At 34.0% G+C, this 23,877-nt stretch overlaps 2 protein-coding genes across 7 annotated transcripts; both read right to left on the bottom strand.

The window, feature by feature from the left end:
* Positions 1–236: 236 nt before the first annotated feature.
* On the bottom strand, positions 237–1,992 carry LOC116350830 (eisosome protein SEG2-like). Its single transcript, XM_031782798.1, has 5 exons — positions 1,685–1,992; positions 920–1,613; positions 605–862; positions 421–531; positions 237–360 (listed from the first exon to the last, which is right to left on the bottom strand). The coding sequence occupies exons 1-5, from the start codon at positions 1,820–1,822 to the stop codon at positions 317–319; spliced, it is 1,245 nt and encodes a 414-aa protein (XP_031638658.1). The 5' UTR covers positions 1,823–1,992; the 3' UTR covers positions 237–316.
* A 1,184-nt stretch (positions 1,993–3,176) lies between these two features.
* LOC116350663 (homeotic protein female sterile-like) lies at positions 3,177–23,775 on the bottom strand. 6 transcript variants are annotated; one of them, XM_031782535.1, is made up of 19 exons: positions 23,272–23,775; positions 20,589–20,731; positions 15,688–15,739; positions 14,867–15,560; positions 14,348–14,712; positions 13,276–14,170; positions 13,033–13,179; positions 12,770–12,940; positions 11,579–11,698; positions 11,297–11,437; positions 6,256–6,320; positions 6,099–6,191; positions 5,744–5,984; positions 5,527–5,670; positions 5,255–5,464; positions 4,841–5,177; positions 4,550–4,777; positions 4,306–4,459; positions 3,177–4,230 (listed from the first exon to the last, which is right to left on the bottom strand). In XM_031782535.1, exons 3-19 carry the CDS (start codon positions 15,724–15,726, stop codon positions 4,150–4,152), a joined length of 4,125 nt encoding a protein of 1,374 aa, XP_031638395.1. In that variant the 5' UTR covers positions 15,727–15,739; positions 20,589–20,731; positions 23,272–23,775; the 3' UTR covers positions 3,177–4,149. The 6 variants fall into 6 exon arrangements, with proteins under 6 accessions (XP_031638395.1, XP_031638397.1, XP_031638396.1 ...); XM_031782537.1 differs by having other exon boundaries at positions 23,440–23,775; XM_031782536.1 differs by lacking the exon at positions 23,272–23,775 and adding an exon at positions 22,156–22,302.
* Between the last annotated feature and the right edge of the window lie 102 nt (positions 23,776–23,877).

The following is a 23,877-nucleotide window of genomic DNA, read 5'->3' as shown; positions in this document are numbered from 1 at the left end:
TACAAGATTTTATATCTACCACAGTCGACCGGTGAAATTAACGCAAACAATGACATCGATGATGAAACTTAAGTAAAGTATCGCAGTGCGTTACGAATATTTATGCTACACCCAAATAAAACGAAATTTTCGAATGATATAATGACATATTGATATTTTATTTTCGACATTATACATATACGACATTAGACATGAAATCGATACTACTACTTTTAAATATCATTAAAGCAAATAATAATTATTATTACTTAAGATGTGAAACATTAATTGTTGTATGAACACAGTTTGGATGAGAATGAATTGAGCACGCAGCACTTTAGATGTCGGCTTGTTGCTCTGTTGCTGTGGCCAGTTTTGCAGCTGTAATAGACAATATGAATATAGAATATACTTAAGTGCCACCTTGAACACTTGTCATACCTTCTTGTTTACGTTTCTCAATTTCGAAGAATAGCTTCCGTGCAGCCTCGAATTGTTTGAAGATTGAAAGTTGCTCAGTTTCGACGATTGGTCCTTTTTGAGTGCATGAATCTACAGTTGATTTAAAATCAAATGATATCCGATGAAAATAGTTGATTTTCAAAAGCATCTCATAAACACTTACCAACAATCTTTGCTTCGGGTGTTTTAATTTCACTTGATGGTGGAATTTGTTCGTCAGTTGATTCATTTGCATCATTTTTCGATAGGGCACGTATAGAGCTGTGCAAAAAACTTGATTTTTTTCGTAGTGGAACAAAGGATGGTACGGTGCATACTTTTTGCCTCTTTTCGATCTGACTTGGCACTTTTGGCTGGAAATTCATTGACTTTTTCGTCGAATTTTTTGCTTTACTGTCGCTCATTTTATCGAATATTAGTTCTGGAACCAAAACATCATCTATAGCGTATATTAAATTGAGATTTTATTGTAACCTACCTGGCACTGATGGGATGATCAAATTTTTTGGTTTTTGCGGCGATTTGTCTGCAACATCAGCTCGAAGCGGACTTGCCTTTGATAAAGACACAATTTTCTGTGGTGATGCGACATTAGCTGTGCTCGTGCTTGGCATGGATCTGTTTCTGTTTTGATGTTGCGATTGTACTTCGCCGTCAGGTTGTAACAAGCATGGCAATGATGGTAATTCAACTAGTAATTCACTACTTTTGTTCACTTCTGGTTTGCCATTAGATGAGATCGTACTTGGTGCTGATGGACAGACCAAATCTTTTTGTGGTTTCGGTAATTTTACCTTAACATCAGCTTGGAACGGAGTTGGGAGTGATGGTGCGAGCGTATTGTTTTGCTGCTGCGGTAATTCAACTTTAACAATGTGATCATTAACATACTCGCCCATAAAAATAACATCATCCTCATCGTCATCATCGTCAACGACAATAACATCATCGACATAATCACTATCACTATCACCATCATCATAATCATCATCTCTTTCTAATTCGGAGATGTCCGGTGGACTGAAATTATTGACTATTCGTTCTTGAATCAGATCAAATTTCGCAAAAGTTTCCTCTTGCCATTTCTCTGCCTCTTGAATCAAGTTGAGTACTGCCAACGTGACCTTCCTCTTTGAATCATTAACAAACTTCACCATTGACTGAACCCATTTCTATTAAAACAAAGTAATCACAAATTTCTTTTACTACAATACCTTTTTTTTAATTTGCGTCGAAAACTCACTTTTTTACAGCTATGTCTACGAATTTCAATCTTCATTCCCAATCTCTTGTGCCCAGTGCCATCTGGCAAGTTTGTCTTTTTCGCTCTGGATATTTGCGCAACCCTTTTTGTATTTCGTGTTGGAACTGTCTTTACCATGATTATTATCACACGAAAAATATTTAAAAATTATAAAATTTAACACGAAATTCACTTCTCGGATAACGTATCGATTCTCTATTTGAATGACATTTGACATTAGTGATACACAAAATATGGAAACCAACGGCTATGTACAGAGCTGATATTTTTACTCTGGTAGTGCGCGCACACAGTAGGCTTTACACTCGCAAACACATAGAAGTCTGAAATTTCAAATATTAGTTTTGAATTTTTCGACAACTGTTAAACTTCTATGTAAATGTGTGTGCGCCGCACACAGTCTGTGAATGCAAAGTATACTGTGTTCAGGGCGCGCACTATCAGAGTGAAAATACCAGCTCTGGTAATGCATAACAGTTAAAAATCGTACTTATGGATGACAGCTGGGCATTTGAATTAGAATTCTGATCAGTGTTTTGAATTCTATTTATATAGTTAATTGATCACCAATACTTGAATGTTTTGAATTCATTAAGAATTTATTTGTTTCTGATGCACAACGGCATATAAATGCGATAAAGCCATTAATATTATCGGCCCCTTGAATTGAATCTTTCTGTGAAAATGTAAATGTAAGAGAATAAAACTTGGAGCTATTTGTTTTCATATCTGTTTATTTGCCTATGTTAAAAATTTGTTTAGTTCCTTTACATTCATATTTTATTTTTGTTGAATAAAAAACGAATAATTAATCATAAAATACTGAAGAATAATTCTACAAATATGTTGTCTCCAACACATTTTTTTAGCATTTAAATTCATTTTGTTAGCAACACGCCATTCTTCTCTCATTTATGCTATGAATTAATCGGTTTAAATAGATGTAAGATCTATACCATGGTTTCTAGTAATAAGTTGTAACTGAAACCAAACGAAAAGAAGAAAAAAAGTACAACAATTATAAAAGTCGGTTAGCAGCAATCTGTGGATGAACTGGTTATTTTCTATGCACGAGAATTGCTGTTTTGGATTCGGGGAAAGAATAATAAACATCGAATTTTTTTAAGTTTTGTTTTTTTTTGTATATTCTTAACATTGTTTTTTTTATTACTTACAAACATAAACACTTTATAACTGAAAATAATTGTTGTTCCTTGTTTTGCACATAAACATTTTTTTTTATATTTTTCAAAAAAGAAGAGATTGAAGATGATTGTAAATTCATTTCTAAAAATGACGCATCATTTTCCTACACATATTTAATTCAAATCAATTCAATAGAATTTATGTTCTATTTTTGTCTATTCGAATGTGAACCCTTTGATGAATGTGTGAAACGAAATATAAACATGAATTTCAATGATTGCAAGCAACCGGCAATGAAAATGTAATCGAAAGAATCAAAAGCAACTGAATGTATCATGATTGTATTTCATATCTCATTACTTTGACATATTAATATTATCAACTATGCAATGTAGAACACTAAAATTTATGTCTATGTTCGATAGTAAAATGTAAATGTTAGCTTTGCATCTTTTTGTTTGTTTGTTTAAATGTTGTTTCGCTGTATGTGACCGGGTATTCATTTTTCATTTTTCTTGTTGAAATTGTGTTGTTGGCGCTAGTGCCATGAACAAAACGGAAATGAATCTATTGGATGCAAAATAATTTGATTTATTTTTCGTCTCAAGTTATCTTGTGATTTTGCGTAAAAGCAAAACAGGAACTGATTGTTAATATATGTATGTCTGATCAAAAGTGTGTAACAAATTTCAACCGACGCAAAAGAAAATGTAAAAATGTCAAATCACTTTTTTCTTCTTCTTCTTTTTTGTTCCAAAAATGAAACATTATAACGTAAACGATTTTGCTCCATAGCAAAAAATTTCCTTTTCGTTACACTATTTCGTGTTGTTCACTTTTTGCACATTGTACTGATAAGTAAAATTCAAATAATAAAAAAAACCTAAACAAATAGAATTACGAAATGTCCATTTAGTCAAATAGTTTCTAATATAAGATGTGTTTGTGTGTGTATATATATTTTCCCTTTGCATACGAAATGTTTCCTTTCTTCACTAAATATAGATTCCAAACGCTTCTGACTAAATAGTTTTAAAGTATTGTTTTTTTTTGTATTCACTTTAACGATGGTTTTCTCTTTTTTAATCTGTTATGCTTAATTGCCTATGTATCCTTATCTAATACATATACAGTGGTTGATAATAATATGTTCATCTGTTTATATTAAATTCCATAATTCTAAATTAAATCGGGGGTTTTCGTGGGTTCTGATTTCATTTGAACTGAAGCAGACTCTACACATATTCTTCCTATCTTCCATTCACATCTATGTCAACCAAACCAATTTGTTTCTTTCTTTATCGACCGCCACGTTCCAAAGATTCTTCAAAGGCCGCCATCATTTCGCTTTGCATGTTCATGTCAATTTGACCGGCCATCTGTTTCAATACGAAAAACCAAAAAAAAAACGCTCAAGAATTATTGTTTCAAGTCAAAATACGATATATACTAACCGCTTCACGTCTTCTGCGCTCCTGTTCTTGTCGTCGAAGTTCGGCTCGTTTTGCAGCTGCTCTGTCGTTAGCAGACGGTGTTCCCGGTGATGCACTACCTTGTGGTGAAGCCTTCAAATCGTCACGACCAAGAATCTGATCTAACGGTTGCCTCCTGCAATGAAACAAATATAACGGATTTGATAAGAACTTTTCATTTTTCTCTTCTATTTGTTATAATCTCAGTCAATCCAAACGGTCTTACCGGTCGATTTCTTCTCTCTTTTTTTGTTGTTCTTGTTGCCGTTTTTCAACAGCTTCTTTGTGACTGCGTTGTTTCATCTCTTGTTGTTCCAGCAATTTTTGTCGGTCGGCTTTCTCTTTGGCTCTGTTTTTGAACTGCTGGAATGAATCCATGGCCGGTGTTACTTTTGGTTTACTTGATGTCGGTGTGCTTTGCGGTGAAACAGCTGCAGCTAACGATGACCACGAACTATAAAAAAAAATTATTTTATAAAATTGATACATTTCAAATGAACGGATATTCGATGTTTACCTTGCTATTGTATTTTTAATCGCCGGATCCATGCTTTTATTGAACGTATTCGACAAATTTGATTTTTGTTCATTCATCGGCATTTGCTGGGGTAACGCTGGTGGAGTGTTTTTCTTGTCATGTTGTGGCAATAGCTCTTCAATTGGCTTCGGCCGGAATAGGCCAACATTTAAATTCGGTGCTGTCACTCCGTTGCCAGTCATCATATTTGAACTATTCATATTATTATTATTTGTGTTAGTATTATTGCTGTTGATAGGCGCTATCGCATTAACCGAACTATTCATTGCGACCGGTGGCAAGTTACCGGACGACGTTGTTAGTCCTGTCATAAAACCTATCGATTCAAATAAATTGATATTAAAATTTGCAAAATCGATTATAATTCAATAAATGATCGAAAGAATAATGTACCACGTTGATCGGCTGATGTTGCCAATGCATCGGATGTAACCGGTGGCAAGGCATTTGCATTCGATTGCGTCAATGATGGTAATCCCATCATCATATTATTATTATTATTTGATACGGATGCCGAAACATTTGTCATGCCATTTAAAGTGTTCAGCGTTGAGTCCATGCTGAAGCCATTGTTTCCATTGTTGTGATGTGGATTATCAAAGCCTAAAAAAATATTCGATTAATTGACTCTTATTTTCAATTGCTTCGCACGTATGAACACTTACACCCTAATGTTTGTTCAAGTGACGCCAATGATTGTTCGACTGGATCGTCGAAATTTGGCATCATATTCATGATCGATTTATCATTCATCGAATTCATGGGTGGCATTAATGGATTTAAGGATGGCATACCGTGGTTTTTATTATCTGAAAATGCAAAGTTATTTTTTATGATAAGCAAATCACCTCGTCGTGATTGTTTAAACAATTGAAAAGATACCTAGCAAGCTGCCAAGATTAAGATTGGGATTTATCGGTTGTGTAGAGAACGATTGATTCACATCGTTATTATTCAAAGCATTCTGATTTTGCATTATATTTTGTGGCGGTTGTTGTGACAGCGATGAATTTGTTTTCATTGATTGAGGTGGTTGCTGCTGAGGATGCAGACTATTTAGTGATGGCATTGGTGGTAACGCTGATTGAGTATGTTGCACTTGATTTTGTTGTTGCGGTGTTGACTGCATGAGAAAGAAAATATATTTGATTTCAATATTTTGAGTTGCGAAACAACGGAAGTAGTTTCAAATGTCGGAGTTGCGAAATTAAAACATAGAAAAAAAAAATGCAATTACCGTTGCGAATCCTGGTGCATTCAACATAGACATATTTGGTGTTTGATTTAGTGATGTTAATGCTTTAGCTGATGGTAAAGCGGGTAAAGCTCCCTACAAATGCATCATTCATTGCGTAAGAAAATCAAATTGATTGGAAATTGGTATGCCGACTTACCGATCGAATAGCAGGCGATGGAGAATCTTTTAATTTCTTCTTGCGCGGTGTCCTCGTCGTAGAACCTACATCAATTCAAATCAAGTTTGGGGATAATTTAACTTTTATGTTAGACGACGACCTTCCACTAACAAAAGTTTAAATGTGTGTATGGCAACGAATAACACCCAAATCAATCCATCCATTTCATGATTTTCGCCCCAAAACCAAACAAAATCCAGAACAGAAAGAAGAAAGAGCCTGAGCGATACATTTTACGATTTGCAATCTTTGGCATCCGCCCATAAATCAAAAGCCATATTTTATTGGTCATTTCTTCGTCAATTTCGTTTTTATTTTGATATTTGCTTTTATTTCTATTTCATTTCATGTTTATATAAGTTTGTAATTGTTGTTGTGTTAATGCAATCTATTTTGGGTGAGATAAATTTAAGCAAAATTTATCTCTCATATCAAATAAAAAGTGTGAAAAGGTTGTGTATATTCCAGTCATTTTAATGATGAATTTCAATCAATTTTTTTTTCAATTTATTCGATTTATTAGTGGTTTCATTGAGTGGCTTTTTTTGTCGCCCATAATGAAAGTTTGCGTACTTAACAACTAGAACAAACGGAAAAATGTCTAGTTTAATAAATTTTTTCTTGTCTGCTTATTGTTCCTCATACATGTGTGGGTGTGGGTGTGTTTTTTTCTTAAATTAAGACGAATCATTTTCGCATTTTTAAATGTAAATTTTTATTATTTTGTATGATTTTTCATGAATTATTTTCGCATAATAATAATAATAGTAATTTTTTTGTGTTTTTTTTTTCTTCTTTTGCATTTTTCTGAAATTCCTTTTAGTTTTGTCGGACACACTAGAAAACTTTATCGAAATATTAATAATACATATAAATACATACATACATACATATTCCAATTATTGTATCATATTTATGACAATTAAATACTAAGAACTGACCAATGATCTTAGCAGCCGTTCTTATTTTCACAGGGATTATTGGATTTAAAGTTGAATTTATATGTTAAAACTGATTACAAATTTAATCCGATAAATACAAAATTGCTCGTACAATTCAAATTTAATCAATAATCCTTTTATAATAATATATAATAATATTTATTCACCGCCAAAACTGGCTGAATCTTTTGAGTTTGTACATAATTTTTATACATTTGTTTGGTGAGAAAAAAAATATAGACACCATCGCGAGAGATAATATAATAATAAGCTGAGCCGCTAAAATCAATATAATCAACTGTAAATGACGTCTAAACGATTTTCTATCTGCACAGACAAAATAATAAAACTCTTGACATTTTATCGTGTAATTTGTTTGTTTACTTGTTCATACACATAATATATGTTTCAAATGAATATTTTTTTTAAACTGACCAATTTTTTTTAATCAAACATTGAACGAAAAACAAATAGACTAAACAAATTGAATGATCGTTATTACTTATGATTTGCGATATAGTAGACCCTAAAATTTAGTTTTACTTTAATGAAAAAAAAAAAAAAAACAATATACACGAGATACATAAAGTAGAAAACTAACGTAGTTCTTATCGATAATTTCTCCCGTATCAACACCTTTTTTGTCATTTAATTTAAACAAAACTTATTATTTATCTATTTCTATGAATGTTCATTATTCCATAGCATGTATGTGTGTGTTGTTTTTTTTGTATTTGTATTTGTTGTTTGCTGTTTGTTTTTATTAATTGTGAGTGAATTTTTAACTATTTTAAATGTGTTTCTCTTTCTCATTTGCTATAAAATAGGCTTAAAATTAAATGTTTTTTTTTTACTAATTTGAATAAAATGAACAGTAATGTGCTCACATTTGTAATTCGTGTAATTGCCAGTAATTCATATGTTGTCACACCTGATAGGCTACTTTGTAAAATCAAATAGAATGAACTGTACGGTCCATTATTACGGATAGTCAATTCATATCGATTGTTTGTTTCGATAGGCGATTGTTTTTCATTTTGTTTTCTTTCATTTTTTATCTATTTGCGAATATGCAATATAAATGCTATAATTTATTTTTATATTATTTTTTTTTTTTCAAATTAATTACTCGGTCCTGGTCTCCTTTGAAAGTCCTATTGATTTTTGTGCAAACAATGTGTAAAGGGGAAAGCCGACAGCCGCGCCTTAAAATTTGCTTTGTTGGAATTGCTCTCACTGTTGTCGAGCTCAGTAAATTCACACAGAATGTTTTTGTTTTGCTTGAATTGATGATCGACCGACACACACACATACATCGTGTAGTATTCGCCAATTGCCGCTGTTTTTTTACATCATCGGCATCGATCCAACTATAAATAGCTCAAGTCCTGTTTTCTGTTATTGCGCATGCAATATATATGGATCCAAATCACTCAACGTGACCAATTGCAATTGGTTCCCGGTCGAAATGTGTGATTTTTCTTAGTAGAATCAGATTTTTCTTTTCATTTATCTTTTGAATTCAACAACATAAAAAAAATCACCAAAATTTCTACACCTTTATATCGTATTACTTGATCATGATCGTTTGGATTCCAAAACTAAAATCACCAAATGATCTAATTTTATATGCGTACTTGCTATAGGATATTCGAATTTTGTCGCGGCACACGTCGGCATAGACCGGAAATTGTATGCAAGTCGCTGTTCAATTTTTTTTTAATGTATCGAAAAATTGTGCGTGCCGTTTGCACGTTTGCCGAACTTGAGAGCGATGTAACTGTTGTGTTTAACTCACATTTTAAAGTGAAATATATGTGGTAGCAATTTTTAATAGCTCGTTGTGCTCCAGTTTCTCCGTTATGATTTACACATTGTCTGCAATTCGGGTGGATTAAAATACTAATGATGAACAACAACAACAAATTGAAAGAAAAATGAACTCAACTATGATCATAATCCTAAAGATAAATTGCTATAGTTTACTAATTGCGTGTAACACAGATTTGTTTCTCGATTGATTTTTTTCTTCCACGTCGTTTTCCTACGGCTCAACTAAAATTGATTTAACTTAGCGGTGGTATGTCTCTCTATCATTCGATTTGAGTTGATCGATTTCGTATTAGTGTTCCGCACGCATTGCACTGTGTGAAGTGGTATTTCATTTAGCTGTTTTAGTTAAACTAAGTGTTCACTTGAATGATTGAAGATCCTATGAATTTAATATGCCACCGGTTTAATCAACATTTTCCAATTTGTATTTTGTGTCGAATGCACGAACTCATCTGTTTTCGATGGTTTACACACATTTTAAATAGAAATATTGGTGTTATGGCGAATTTTAATTAGGCGAATTTTTCACGATTATGAAATGTAATACGATATAATCATTTAATAACTCGAATTTCATTCGACGAATATTCGACTTTTGTATTAATATTCAATCGTTCAAATGAAAGGGAAGATTTTTCTAATTGCTATTTTATCACAAAACAAAGAAATTATTGAAACAAATTGTATCTGTATTCAGGTCACGCGGATGTTTTTTTTTTGTTTTTCAACGACTTGGACAAAATTGTTAAGAAATTCTTTCCGTTTGTTTTAGAGTTTAGTTTTTGTTTTTGTTTTTTTTTTTTTCGTTGGTCCAGTAAAGAGAAAAAGAAATGGATTTTAGATTGCAACAACAAAATTCAGGTCTTTCTTCATTTGATAGTAAAAAGAAATAAAGCAAATTGAATGGATGTCCTGTTGGCTGCCCCCATGCACACATTTAACTTTTATTTTCGTTAAATACCATAAACCTATATTTCTTTGATTAATTTTTTGTACAGTTTAAAACTTGATTTCATTTGATCCACAAACTACGGAATCGCACAGAATACAATTATTTTATAGTTGTTTTTTTCTTTTCTTTTTTTTTGTTTGGGATGAACGAATCGCAAAGAATGATCATTGTTCTTTGATGGACAAGTTCAAGGAAGCTTAATTTTCGTAATAAACAAAGATTTGAACGCCGAAACCATGTGCACCACACAAATACGTACATTTATGACTACATATTTGTTGGTATTTACAATAAATCGGGTCGGCGAACGGCAATTGAGCATTTTTATTGAAATAAATGTGATTGCGATTTTGGAAAATATTGCATCAAAGGGTTTGTTTAACGCGAGCCATTGGAAATGATGATTAAAAATGACTTATGGCACATTTCCGAAAAGTTTTTGTGTTCAGGAGTTGAAATTCCTGCATCGGCCACATAAACCAGTTTAATATTTTATCTGCGTTGCCACGATTCGTGACCCGATTTCAAGTTCTACATCTAAATTCATGATTTAAAATAAAACAATTTTCTTTAACTTTTATTGTATATAAAATGTGAAAAGAACTATCGAAAGAGAAACTTTTTTTTTTCAAGCCGATAAAATGAAAGAATATAAGAGAAACTAATAAAAATTTATATACGTGTACGATGAATGCCGTTGTGTTGGATGTATTTCATCGGTGTTAATGTATTTAATATTAAATGTCTTTTACTTCCTTTTTTAGAACAAAAAAAATGAAATCATTGAATTTTTACTGAGTGAAATGTATAAAAAGGTAAGAGATGAATTGGACTCATTTATTTAACCATATTTCTATATATGTACAAATGCGAAAGTATAATAAGAGGAATATAGTTGAACACACATTCATCGGTTTTTGTGTAATTGTTCTACATATTTATATTGAATACGCGTTTTTTAAAAACATTCTTGTCAATATCAGGAGTCGATGTGGGAAAATAAATCTCGAACGCCTATTAGGCACTGCTTATTTTCTCGCTACATTTTCGTTAGCTTCTTCCCTTAGACAAGTAGATCGATTCAAATTCACGATCTACTTTCAACATTTAGCATTGTATTCGTTTGATTCAATATTAGAAATTAATACATATTCTAACACATTCGTAAGTGTGTTTGGTTTTTTTAAAAGATAAAATGTTTAACACGTTTTCGTAAATCAAATGAATCAGCTACTTCTTTTACAAATATTTTGCATATTTCATTTTTTTGTGTGTATTTAGTTTAATTCCTAACCTGCTTCACTGTCACTCGAATCGCTTGAACTGCTATCGCTGGAACTAGATGACGATGAATCACTTGAACTGGAACTTGATGACAGATGACCGGCAGGTGGTACAACGGCAGCATCTAATTTTCCAGCAGCTGCATCTTCAACTGAAAATACACATAGAAAAAATGAAACGAAAAGAAAATGAACGAATGTTCGTGACCGTTTGTTATCATTCCGATCATGGGAAAAGAGAAGAAATCACAATTGTTTTATAGATATACGATTCTCATTTATACTATCCATACCTTTCTTGGCTGCCTTTTTAGCAGAGCCCAATTGACCTGTCACATCCTGTAAGCGTTTCTCAAGCTCTTGCTTCTTTTCCGCCATTTGCTCATCCTTCGATTTTCCAGACACCTTTTTGTCTACATTTTCGAAATAAATAAAATGATGCACATCAGTGTCATATGCTTAATTCTCGATGATTGGCCAATTGATTCAGTTAAAGATAGAATAGAAACAGTGCTTTATATGTTACAGAAACACTTTCAAATGAAAACAAATATTTTTGTTGGAAGTGCCAAGTTATTAGAATATCATCGCCGAAAGGTATAAAATAACGACAAAAAAACTTAAAAAAAACTTAAGATGTGGTGCAAAAATTATGAAAGTAAAACATGCAACCAAAAATTTTGAAAATTAATTGAAAAAAAATATTTGTTTTCCATATTCACGAACACAATATAAAAACTAAAACACATAGACCAATGAAATGACAAAATAATAAATAAAAAAATAAAAATAATAATAATTCAAATAGGTTGATGCTCAGTTCATCCAATTAACACAGACACTACTAATTTGATTAGATTGATCGCAAAAATCACTTTTTTCGCCATATTTACTGTACAAATTGGCATTGGTTAGGTTCTAGAGCTAGAATTATTTACATGCTATTTCAATTGCACACATACGCGATATTTTATTTACAATTTTATTTATGAGTAATTCTTTTTGAGAAGAGAATTGGTTGGCGTTTGATTGCTTTTTTTGGTGCATAGGAATAGGGTGCAAGTGAAGCATGTGATGCAGTGAGTAAAATGCTATATATATTTACAGTTTTACAGTGTTTGACAACAAGCACATCCATGGGTGAAACGTAAAGTATGTTATTTCTCATCCTTTTTGCGACGGACATTGTGTCACACAGGACAGTACCATCTCGATAAAAAGAGAGAAACAATACACTTTACTTGTCGTCTCAATGAGACGGTCTCAACCACAGATGTTTGCCTATTCAAACTTTTGTGGATTTTTTTCATTGTGGTTTTCTAGCTCCAACAAGGAACGAAAAAGTGTTAAGGTGCGTATTTATGTGATTTCTATTGTGTGGGGTTACGATCGATTTGTAAAATACTTTAATATTCTATTTTGATTTGGTTCATCTTTAAATCATCATTTTCCGTTTTAGCAGTGTGTGTCTATTGGGAACTTACAGTAAGTCTTACGAGTTTTTTTACGAAGACATGTGGCAACATAGCTCTCCAGTTCACGAAGTGTAGACGGTTTAAGGGTTTCGAAATCAATTTCGATTTCATCCGGATTGGAATCACGAAGTGATGGCTCACGATTCTGTATGATATGAACAACTCGACCAAGTTTGTCGCCTATAAAAACAAAAATAAATAGTATTCGTTGTGGTTTTAAGGAAGGCGGATCTTGCCGATGATTTGTTTCATGTATATACTGTGATGTTTACCTGGTAATTTATTGATGTCCAATGACAATTGGCGTTTTTCATCATACGACATTGGTTTAGCAGTGTCTTCGTCCTCAGACTCAAAGTTGGTTGTCGGCACTGTTGGTTTCTTCTTATTTGCACCACGTGCAGTTGCTGGAGCGTTACCTGAATAAATTCCGTGCAAATTGAAAAATTAATAAATGTAAAGAAAGAAAAAATGGTGACGATTGCTGTCGTTAGTGTTATTATAAATAGACTTACCCATGGCCGCTTTTCCACGTTTGGGTGCACCTTGTCCAGCGTTTGCCTTTGGAGCACGTTGTCCTTTTGCCTTAGCACCTTTGGCGGCAGTAGTCGGCACCGATACGGCTGGATTAACTCCCATCGCTTGCATGGCGGCCATTGGGTTTTGTGCTGCTTTGGCGGCCGCTGTGGCCGCATGACTGATTGGTGTGTGACTGGTAAGCATTGTGGGCATCATGGGTGTGCTAACTGGAGCGGTTGCTTTCTTTTTGTCTTTGACTTTTTTCTTGGTCGTTTTTCGTTTGTTCGATTGTTCGTCCTTCAATTTTTGAATTTCATTTTGTAGCACAGACAATTGCGCCTCCAGGGTTTTTATTTTCAATGTTCGTTCATCATCTGAATTCGATTCAACGCCTTCGTCGCTGGAGTCATCATCAGATGTGTCTATTTGTTTGTGTGGATGACGCTGATACGATGTATTACGAACGGGTTCATCGGGAATGTTTGCAAATCGCATTTCGAAAACGTCTTGTAATTTTCGGCCCATCATGACAACATCATGATCTGGTGGATTGTATTTGTAACAATTTGTGAAGATCAATCGAACATCGTCGGCAAACTCGGACGCACTTTTGTATTCGCGATCGTCCATCTTCTTTTTCACCGTGCCCAGGTCCATTGGCTTTTTAATGATATCATGATAGTCATGCAATCCCAGCAGTTCAGCATCGACCGGCTTATAGAATGGCCATGCATATCCCGAATGCTTCTTTGAGAATAATTCTTTTAAGATTTCATTACAGGCTTTTAAGGCTTCTGACAATTTGCCCTTATTTTTGGGCGTAGCGGCTTGATGGGGTGTCATTGGTGACATTGGAAAAGCACCTGTTTGATACGGAGGTATTGCCGTTTCCTGCAAATTATTTGAATAATATTTTATAAATTTTTTTTCATGTTACCATGATCAATATGGAATTGAAAGTTGCGTTTTAGCGAATATGTGAGGAATTGTTATTGAGATTTTGTCACATAATACAATGGAATAATGTTTGATAACAAATACACTATAAGTATGAAAATTCGTTCTTACCTGTCGACCAGATTCACGTCGAGTGGCGATTTTGGCGCTTTTCGTAAGCGGATCTGTGAGAGTGTATGACTCGAAAGAGTTGGCTGGTGTCGTTGTATCGGCTTTTCTTTTCACACCTTTCTTCATTTTAGCAGGTTGTTGTGGTGGCAAAACTGAATCCATTCCCGGTTGCGGTGCTTTGTTCAATTGATACTGGGGTTGCTGAAGTGCAGCGAGTGCATTTGGTGGCATACCCGGCATCTGCGGTGGAACAGCACCTTTTGGTGCAAACTGTTGTACCGGCGGTATCAATGCAGTTGTTGTCGTGTTAGTGCTTCCTGGTATCGAAGATGGTGGCATCGTACCAATTGGTGGTATGGTTGAGCCTGTTAATCATTATCATACAGAAATTATATTCATTAGAAAATGGAAAATCGAAATCAAACGTGTTTTTTTTTTTTGGAGAGTCACATAGAGAGGAAATCTCATGTAAGATGATTGGTATACGAAATTAAAGCAGTATTTTTGTCATCAAATTACCTAATGCATTTGGTGGTGCGCTCGACGTTGTCACAGATCCAAGTGATGATGCAGGTCGTCCACGGTTTATACCAGCAGCAGCTGCAACTGGTCCGACCGGACTTGGCAATGGAGCGGCCCCGCTAATACGTGGTGCCTTCTTTTTATTTTTATTCGATGTGCGGCTTTCGATTTCAATCTCGTCCTTTGGCATCAGTGTCACTTTTGTCAAGAAAACTTTTTCAAGTGCTTGTGCCATAACGACCACATCTTCTCCTGGTTTATTGTATACATAACAATTTGTGAACATTGTATTAAAATCCTGAATGCACTCCTTTGAACTCCAATAAAAGTTGTTCTCCAATCGTTTCTTTATCGTGCCCAAATCCATTGCTTGTTTGATGATTTTATGATAATCGGGAAGATTCAATTTCTTTGCGTCGACAGGTTGTTGGAATGGCCATGAAAATTTGTGCTTCCAGACATCTTTCATGACAGTTTTTGAGAGGAAGTGCAATTGATTTGTTAATCGGCCTGGTCGTTCGGGAGGCGGGATAACAGGTGGTTGTACAGTACCATTGACGGAATCTCCACCCGATTCAGTTTTGATCGGCGTTTGATCAGCAACCCGTGGCACTTCCTTACTCTGCTCCATTGTTGTTGGTGTCGTTGATGGAAAATCTTTTTTCTCAGTCGGCGGTCTTGGCGGAATGCCCTTTTTATATTTTCATGCAAAGAAAGCAAAAAACCAATTAAAAATTGTAAAACATTTAAAATAACCGCGTATCTTATTCATTTCAATTTTCAATTGGTAAAAATGACAGCTCATAGTGAATACTTACAGAAACGGCGGTCGATGAAGATTCAGTCCCTTGCTGCATACTTGAATGCAGACTGAAATCAAATACATCATGATTGTTAGGATTAAAATTTTGTACCATATTCATAAAATTCGCGTTCATGCCCATATTTGAGCTCAAATTCGAACTGACGCTCGAGTTAATGCTCGAACTAATGTTCGAATTCATACTGATTGAATTCATATCAGCAGTACTAGTGCCACCTCCAGCACCGTTGAACCACATTTTTTTTCGCAGAGCAAATTTTTGCTAGAAATAGCCACGAAATTAGTTTTCGCAAAATAAATTGATTCGCATTATGCATACATTTCGAAGACGAAATATTTTTCTCCTGCGCAAACACAACTGAATTCATTTAATTGCACTATCTATACTTCAATTGGGTTTGTTCTACTGACGTCAGTCTATTGCATATTGTCTGCACTAACTTAACCAAACTTTTTTCCCTGGATTTTCTGCTTATTTTTTGTTTGGTTTGGGCGAAGCCGTCACAAATGTAAATTGAATAGTTCGATCCAACTATAATTTTTCAAACTGAATTTTTCAAGTATTTTTAGTCAAATAATATTGGAAAACATATCTATTTCACCGATTATTCCAGGGCGAGTGCACTATTGAAATCAGCAATCAAGGAAAAATTGCAACATAAAATTTGATTATCACTTCAAGGTTAATTTTTGCCTGAGTGTCCGGCGTTTCGTTTTATATTTGCATACACACGATTTACACTCAAAATGCACCTTTTATTGTAAAAAAAATGGTTGAAAACAATTTTGTGTAGTGTATTAGTGTTCCATCACTAATTTATCCTCAAAAATGCGTCGTTAAAAATCATTTTTAATCAAATTTTGTTGGAATGAATGCAGCAAAACGGTTTTTTTTTCACTACGGACACTTCTACATATATATGTGAAAGAAAAGCGAAAAAAGATTATGGCCGCAAAAGACGACGCGCTCATAAAATTGTCGATGTCGCTGTACACTCTTCTTCTTATTATTTTGTGTCTTTGTTATATGGTAAGGCTGATGCTGCTCTGCTTTGTACACCGCATGTGTATTGGTGTGAACGCAGCGACGACAAGAAACAGCATTTTTCACTAATAAACACTCTTTTCTATACACTCAAGCTGAAGCACACGTTCACCGAAACACGATTAACATATAACTGACAGCGACGAGACCCAAACGCATTCGCTCTCGAGAAACGAACGCTCAACAAAAATTCGACACTCACTCATACTTACTCACATCGATACATAGACACACACACACATACCAGCCAATGTGCCATTCCATGAGCATAAACAATAAAACAAAAACCTAAACACTATGACTTCATTTCTCACTCTGTCATTTCACTCAGACCCCTCGAACGGAAGCCGCAAGGACTATACTCTTGGTCTCTTTCGAAAGCAAGCATTTTCAGTCATTGTCATTTCTCATTCGCATTAAGTCTGTCTTTTTCTTACAATCTCGTTCGACAGACTACTCTGTTTGTCGCTTTTATGTGTGTGTATTGCTGTTCTATTGTTTTCGAAATGGTTTGCGTTTGGTTTTTGGCATGTTATTTTTGTTGTTGTCGCTCTCGTGTTTTCTCTATCGTCATAAACTGAATGGAACGAGTATCGGGTTTGAGGCACGTAACTGTACCATTACATATCGTGTATTTTAACATATATATTTTTTTCTTCTCTTCTCTCTGTTATTTTAAATTTTGTGTATTTATACTGTTTGTATATTTTTATGAAGTACATTCAATGGTCGTATGTAATTATTTTGCGCATTTTGCTTCATTGCTTTCGGTCTCGATGTTCGTTTCGCTTCTTTTATGTCTGTCTTTTTCTCTCTATCTCCCATTTGCACGAATGCTATCATATTAACGTAGGTTTGAAGGATATGCGGCGGTACACTGAATATAAACCACATACAAAGTGCGCAAGCATTTCAATCGTTTTGACACAGAAAATTGTTCAAAAAAAGACCACGTCAGTTTTGGCCATTTAATTTTATTGTCATCAGTTTATAATATTATTATATCGCAGATGCGGGGAATCACATCGACGGTGCAATAAAATAGTATCAGCGAAAATAAGTTTTTATTTTCGAATATGGAAACTGGGCTATATCACATGAAATAAGTAGGCCAATCGAATGTCGTAAATGTAGCTCCCTGGAAATGGAAAAGTGTTTCGCATCGTATTTGACGTGGTTAAATGCAGCCCATGTAGCATATGTATTTTTATCGATAATAATAACGAACGATTCGTGCAAAGAATCGCAGGTAGAAAAATGACAATGGCTTCACTGCACTATCTGGTGAAATTCAGAAAAGAATAGATAAAATGCCAACAAAACAAATTGTTTGTTTGGTAGCAATATATGCTATACAATCTATCGGTTGTGCCTTATTGGTTTCGTTCTTCACATAAAATTTGTTCGAACAAAAACGTGAAGAATGCATTCATGGTCCCATCGCTTTCTTATATTTTTTTAATACTTTTTCATGCCGAATGGCACGTATTTTATCCGTTCGCTTTGTGAGCGCCAAAAATTGTTTCATATGTTGTTATCACCGATCGATCGGTACGGCTGTATACAGTATTTGTTCCGCATGTTTTTTTTTTCACGGCTAACAAGTAGAAATCATTTTTTGGTCATTGGACTCAGATGTATGAAAGAAGAGAAAAAACTTGAATTTCTGCCGAAATAGCATGTGTTTTGTTGTGTTGATTGTACGCAGCACCAACACATGCCATAATGCTTTCAGACAAACATAGTGTCGTTTCGTTTTTCTATTTTCGTCTCGTGTGGCGAAAATAGCTCCAGACAGATATGATCGTTATGTGTATATTTATATCGATAGAAGTATACTTGAAAACGGCACATAGTTAAAAGTACTCGAAACGTATGTCGTCGCTTGATTCATATGTAACTCATTGATTTCACATCTATTACACACTCTTTCACAATCGCACTCGTACTCACATTCACCCAAACACAAACGTACACTCAACATACCCCGTATACGCAAGTCACTTCGATTTCTCCACTATAAAATAGTCTCACACATACTCACATACGCGATAGAGGAAGAGAGAGAGAGAAATTCATGCAACAACAATTATTTCGTCGTTTACTTCGTTTTCCTATTCCGTGAATGAAACAACTCTAGACCATGCATCGCAAAACAATGCGATCGAGAAAAAGAGAAAGCAATATTGCTGGGTGAAAAAAATAACTCAATCGGCAGCATTCGTTGTGAGTGTGTGCATGAATTACATATGCGCGCGCCTTTTTCATTGTCGCCTTTTCAGACCTTTTGCTATTCAAACGCGGTTTTGTGGTTCTTCGTAGCGACAAACTGTACACTTCTTGTTTTCACTGACTGGCTAAAATAAAAGGCACTCCATCGTATGCATCAACAGCTCAAAAAAAAATTGTGAGTGAAATGGAAAAAGAAGCGGAGTAGCGAACGAGGTGCTAAAAGAGCGGCAATTGTACGTTGAAGTACAGCACGCACGGCACTAAGAAAAAATATCACATTCGTAGTGAAATCAACAACTGAATTGAAGTCGCATACATTTCATATTGACACGAAAAAAAGAAAGTGTCTCATCACCGGATATATTGATTTTTGCATTGCCTTCGAAGAAGAATTCGAATGACTGAAACAGAAATCGCTTTGGAAAAAAAAGATTTTAATCTGTCTCATTCATATGGATGCTACTAAATTTTAAAATATTTTCAATTTTATTGCCAATAGTTTAGTTGTGAAATGAAACAAAAAAAGAAAAGAAGTATCGATGTTTCTGTTTATAAAACACGAACCAAACAATTTTTCTTTTCAACGATTAGTTGCTTTTCTTTTTGGCGCGTTTTTTTCTGTCTTCACAATTTTCTGTACACCAAAAAGTGCAATTGATTTATATGTTTGCATTATTTGCTGATCTCGCTTTTTACTCTGTTTATTTGTTCTCTCATGTTTATGAAGTAAAGAATAATTCTTCGATTATTTATCAAAGTCATCAATATATGATAGAGCTTTAATAGATTTTTTTTATTCTTGAGAAGATGAACATAGATCTGTTTCGATTTCAACAAAAAATGTTATCAAAATATATCACGGATTTCATTTGAAACGCTGAGTTTTGGACAATCATTCTAACATTTATCACGTCCTTCAATATATTTTTGTTTTGATTCACGATGTTTGACAATATGGCAATGGTTTTCAAATAATTCTTAGACGTTTTTTTAATAAAAACACTGTTTGTTTATGATTACGTTATGTGCACCGAGCAATATTTCTAAATATAGATTAAATAGCCGTTAAAAATCTTTCGCGTTTTCTTCATTCTTACAATATAGAATTCTTCACTTTACAACAATTTTTCAACAGAATTTTTGATTTCTTGAGCGATGAGGTTTTACATAAAATAGTAGTCACTTTTTAAAGAATGTAGTTGTTCAATTTCATTGCATTTTGTCCTTGAATGTCATCATTACGTTTTTTGCAAACTGAACAAAGAGGAAATCGTCCCTTGTTTTTTAAATGAAAACAGAACTCACTTTAAGTTTGATGACCTCAAAAGCAGAGTATTTTTTTTGTTGACACGCGCTCGTGTTTATTTCTATTATATCAGTGATCGAAACACAAATTGAAATGTTTTCGGAAGTAGGAAGCAATGGCGATAATTATCAAGTTGTCATATATTTTGGAAGTGTATTTTTCACTATTACAATCATTAAATTTTTTAAAAAACTGATTTCGTGGTCACTCTTTCGCAATTATTTGTTTGCTTTTGAAAACTGCTGGTGGTTCACTGAAAAATGGCACTGAATTTGTTTGGAAACAAATAGGATGGAATAGGGGAGATGCTTACCAATTCAGACGTAATCAATGAAATGAATACAGGTCAGCTCAGGCAGATCATTTATATGTCATTAAGCATCCAAAGATCTTTCTTTGATAGTCTGTTTACTCTTTAAAATCACTTGCTTTTTTATGAAATTGACGACATTAAATCTGAAATTATAAAAAAAATTAACGTTAAATTTGTGTATCTATTTTTTTAGCTCAAGTAAAAAGGGAAAAAATACAATATTGGTGCAATCACCCACACTCAATACCAAATGTTTCGAAATAATCTGTTGAACGCCAGAGTTTGGCTTGAAATAAATCCCATTCAGAGCTGATGAACTATATATACACATAGAATAGATTTGTTCTTAATTACTTTTAAACAGTCGTTAAAAACGCATTGTGAATGCACTTTGATGTTTTGGTGACAGGCTCATTTATGCATGTACTATCAACTTTGCATATTCTTTCGGCAATCAAGAGAAGTGTTTTGGTTAAATTTTGCTCTTCAGAGATATTTGCCAACTCACAGCAGAAGTAGCAACAATGGTCACAAACTATCAAAGTGAAATATTTGATTTTAAAAATGGAAACAATGTTGACAGAGATGTGTACAATCAGAACATGTTATCCGTACATTTTGTATATTATCTATAAGTCTATCATATTGTTGACATTACTGACATGCAATGTAGCAAAAAAAAAACAGTTGCTGTTCAACAATATTTTCATGAAATGACGATATAGATTTTAGATTACATAAAATTCATGGGAACATGAACGGAAAAGCACAAAAATCCGAATTCTGTACACTTTGTTCTGTGTATTATCATATGATAGTGAATTTTCATAAAAATGGCATAAATACGATGCACATTCTCACAACAAATGTTCCGCAAAAAAAACACGATAAAGCGATTTGGACCATAACTTGTTTCATTTTTTGAATGTCGAGAATATTTTTTTGTTTCGATTTAGTTAGGTAAACAATAAAACTGACTTTGACAAATAGCAGATGAACGGTCCCGTGCGAATGTTCATTGTCTAATCCGTTGTCACAAAAGAGGGAGTGAGAGAAGAAAAAAAACAGTTCATCATGTACAATACATATTTTGTCTTATTGACTTTCACACAATTGAACCCGTTCACTTTTCACTTGCGACTTTATTTTTTCTCATTCTACGCATTTATCGTCGTGCAACTGTCGGTATTTGCGTTGTTTTAATACGCATTTATTGTATTTGGGATAATTTACGACACATTTATTGATCCGAATTGGATGCGATTGAAATGCGTTTGGTGCATTTAGCTGATGCGCCTTTATTAATTATGGATATTATCGAGTGCTATAGTAATAATAAATAAAAATGTACGGTGACTCCCAAACATGGCGGCGCTCGCAACGACAACGATTACTATAGCTCACTGTTACTGCCAATACGGCTACCAGTGCTGCTACTGCTGTGAAAAATATGTCTCTTTCGTCGTTCAACACAATACACAAAAACGAAAAAGTGTTCGCCTCAGTCGGCGATAGACGTCGATTCAAATTGGATCTTATTTCACTGCATCTTCGTCACTCAATTTACCTCGGTCAATTGCAATAGCAACGATTTTAAATAAATTTCTTTTTGAATTAAATTTAATCCAAACAAAAAAAAATAATAATCTACTTTTATCCGTAATGAAAATGAAAACGCGAATACACTCGCTGGCCTAACACCAAAGACACACACACGCTACTAATCAATGAATACAGTTTTTTCCGAGTCGATTTAATGAGAATTTATACTCATCGAAATGGAGAGATACGGGGGAGCTAGAGTGAGAAAGAGAGCATTTACACACAGGCTTCACTTGACCTAAAAATGGCGGCGGCGGGCGAGGGTTTCGCGTGTGTACGCGATATTGTGAAATGGTTGTTTCACTCTAGCTCATATGTGATGGCTGATGTTGGAGTATGTTACACATAGATGTTTGTATGACCAACACGCGCGCACAAACATCACATTCATTTTCACTTGATTAGCACCACACAAAGGGCGCTTGTTTGACGACACATACACACACACAAACACAAGCGTTGCGCTGGTGTGCGTGCTCATTTTTGTTTCGCCTTGATGTTCAACTATTAGCGCAATTCATTATTCGACGATAAATCGGTTTCCGTGCTGCTTGCTTTTGTCGTTTGCCTGCAAAAATGACTTCGTTTTTTGATCGAATGAAATGAAAATTTTGTTAGCAACATCAATATCGAAAATGTTCAATTTGCCATCATTTGGATTGACGAAGGAAAAAACGAAAATACTCATTAAAATTTGCAATTCATTTGCCATGGATTGCAATTTATTTTGTGAGGCGATGCAGTCCATTCAATGTGGATGTTATCCGATTAAAAAAAAACTTACGAAAAAATATTAATATTTATTCTTGCCGTTTTGTAATGGCGTACATGAAGACAACGGAGGGAACGAAGACAGCAGTTGTGACTATGGCGCAACAGCAAACTATGGTGTATATATGAGTAATAGGAAATGAAAAAAAAGATGGCTGCCATGAATGGACTTTGTAATATTAAATCATGATTCAATTTTTTTTTTGCTTAATTTTTTGCAATTTATTTGCAAATCTTCAACTTTTGTGCAAATTAAATAAAACGCAACTAATAATTTCTGTTTTTCATCTCTGAACAGTTTTTAATTTACCATTTATTTCGACAACAATTTGATCTTGGGTTGGGTGATCTTTCTTTTTTCTGTGGCTTTTATTTTTTTTTTCTTTTTTTCTGAAATACAATTTCATCAATCAGTATTTCCCGCACATTTTATAATTACTCGTTGTAACTTCAAAAATGTAATCAGAAAAATACGTACACTTCAGATTTCTTCAAAGTAAATGAGTCTCTCTATGTATTTAGACAAAAAAAAAGTTTTTATGGATAGTATTTTTCTGGTTAAAAATGTCTCTTATGCACACAATACTTTATTCAGCGCTTGCTTTGTTTTCTCGATACAAAAAATATATATCGATTTAGATCGATAATTTCAACACTCCACGGAACAAAATCGGTTTATAAATTGTTTTTTCTTGAATAAATAAAAATTACGATTAAAAATCGACGTGAAAAAATTAATTTTATTAACTCGATTTTCGCCCCGTGAACAGCATCATTTTCTCTCTCTACGAAAGTGTATGAACGTCATTTCGCATAAGCATTCATATTCATTTATAAATGTGTACGGCAGACACGCATTCAGTGGAGGCAACAGTATGGCAATAAAGCAGCAAAAACAACAACAACAATCGTATGA

Source organism: Contarinia nasturtii, unplaced genomic scaffold (assembly GCF_009176525.2).
Source record: "Contarinia nasturtii isolate CC-2019 unplaced genomic scaffold, AAFC_CNas_1.1 Cnas_scaffold_4311, whole genome shotgun sequence".
NCBI lineage: Eukaryota > Metazoa > Arthropoda > Insecta > Diptera > Cecidomyiidae > Contarinia > Contarinia nasturtii.
Note: the sequence above shows the minus strand (reverse complement) of the source record. Positions and strands in the feature narration are given on the sequence as shown.

Bases quoted from the DNA above. Each gene is read 5' to 3' on its own strand.
- LOC116350830 (XM_031782798.1), bottom strand. From the start codon at position 1,822: ATGGTAAAGACAGTTCCAACACGAAATACAAAAAGGGTTGCGCAAATA. The intron at 863-919 runs GTAGGTTACAAT...TTTTGGTTCCAG, and splicing joins GATCATCCCATCAGTGCCAG to AACTAATATTCGATAAAATG. The intron at 361-420 runs GTATGACAAGTG...TGTCTATTACAG, and splicing joins TGAGAAACGTAAACAAGAAG to CTGCAAAACTGGCCACAGCA.
- LOC116350663 (XM_031782533.1), bottom strand. From the start codon at position 15,930: ATGTGGTTCAACGGTGCTGGAGGTGGCACTAGTACTGCTGATATGAAT. The intron at 11,699-12,769 runs GTAAGTTCCCAA...TCGAAAATGTAG, and splicing joins AAAAACTCGTAAGACTTACT to ACAAAAAGGTGTCTGGAAAA. The intron at 4,778-4,840 runs GTAAACATCGAA...TTTTTTTTATAG, and splicing joins ATTAAAAATACAATAGCAAG to TTCGTGGTCATCGTTAGCTG.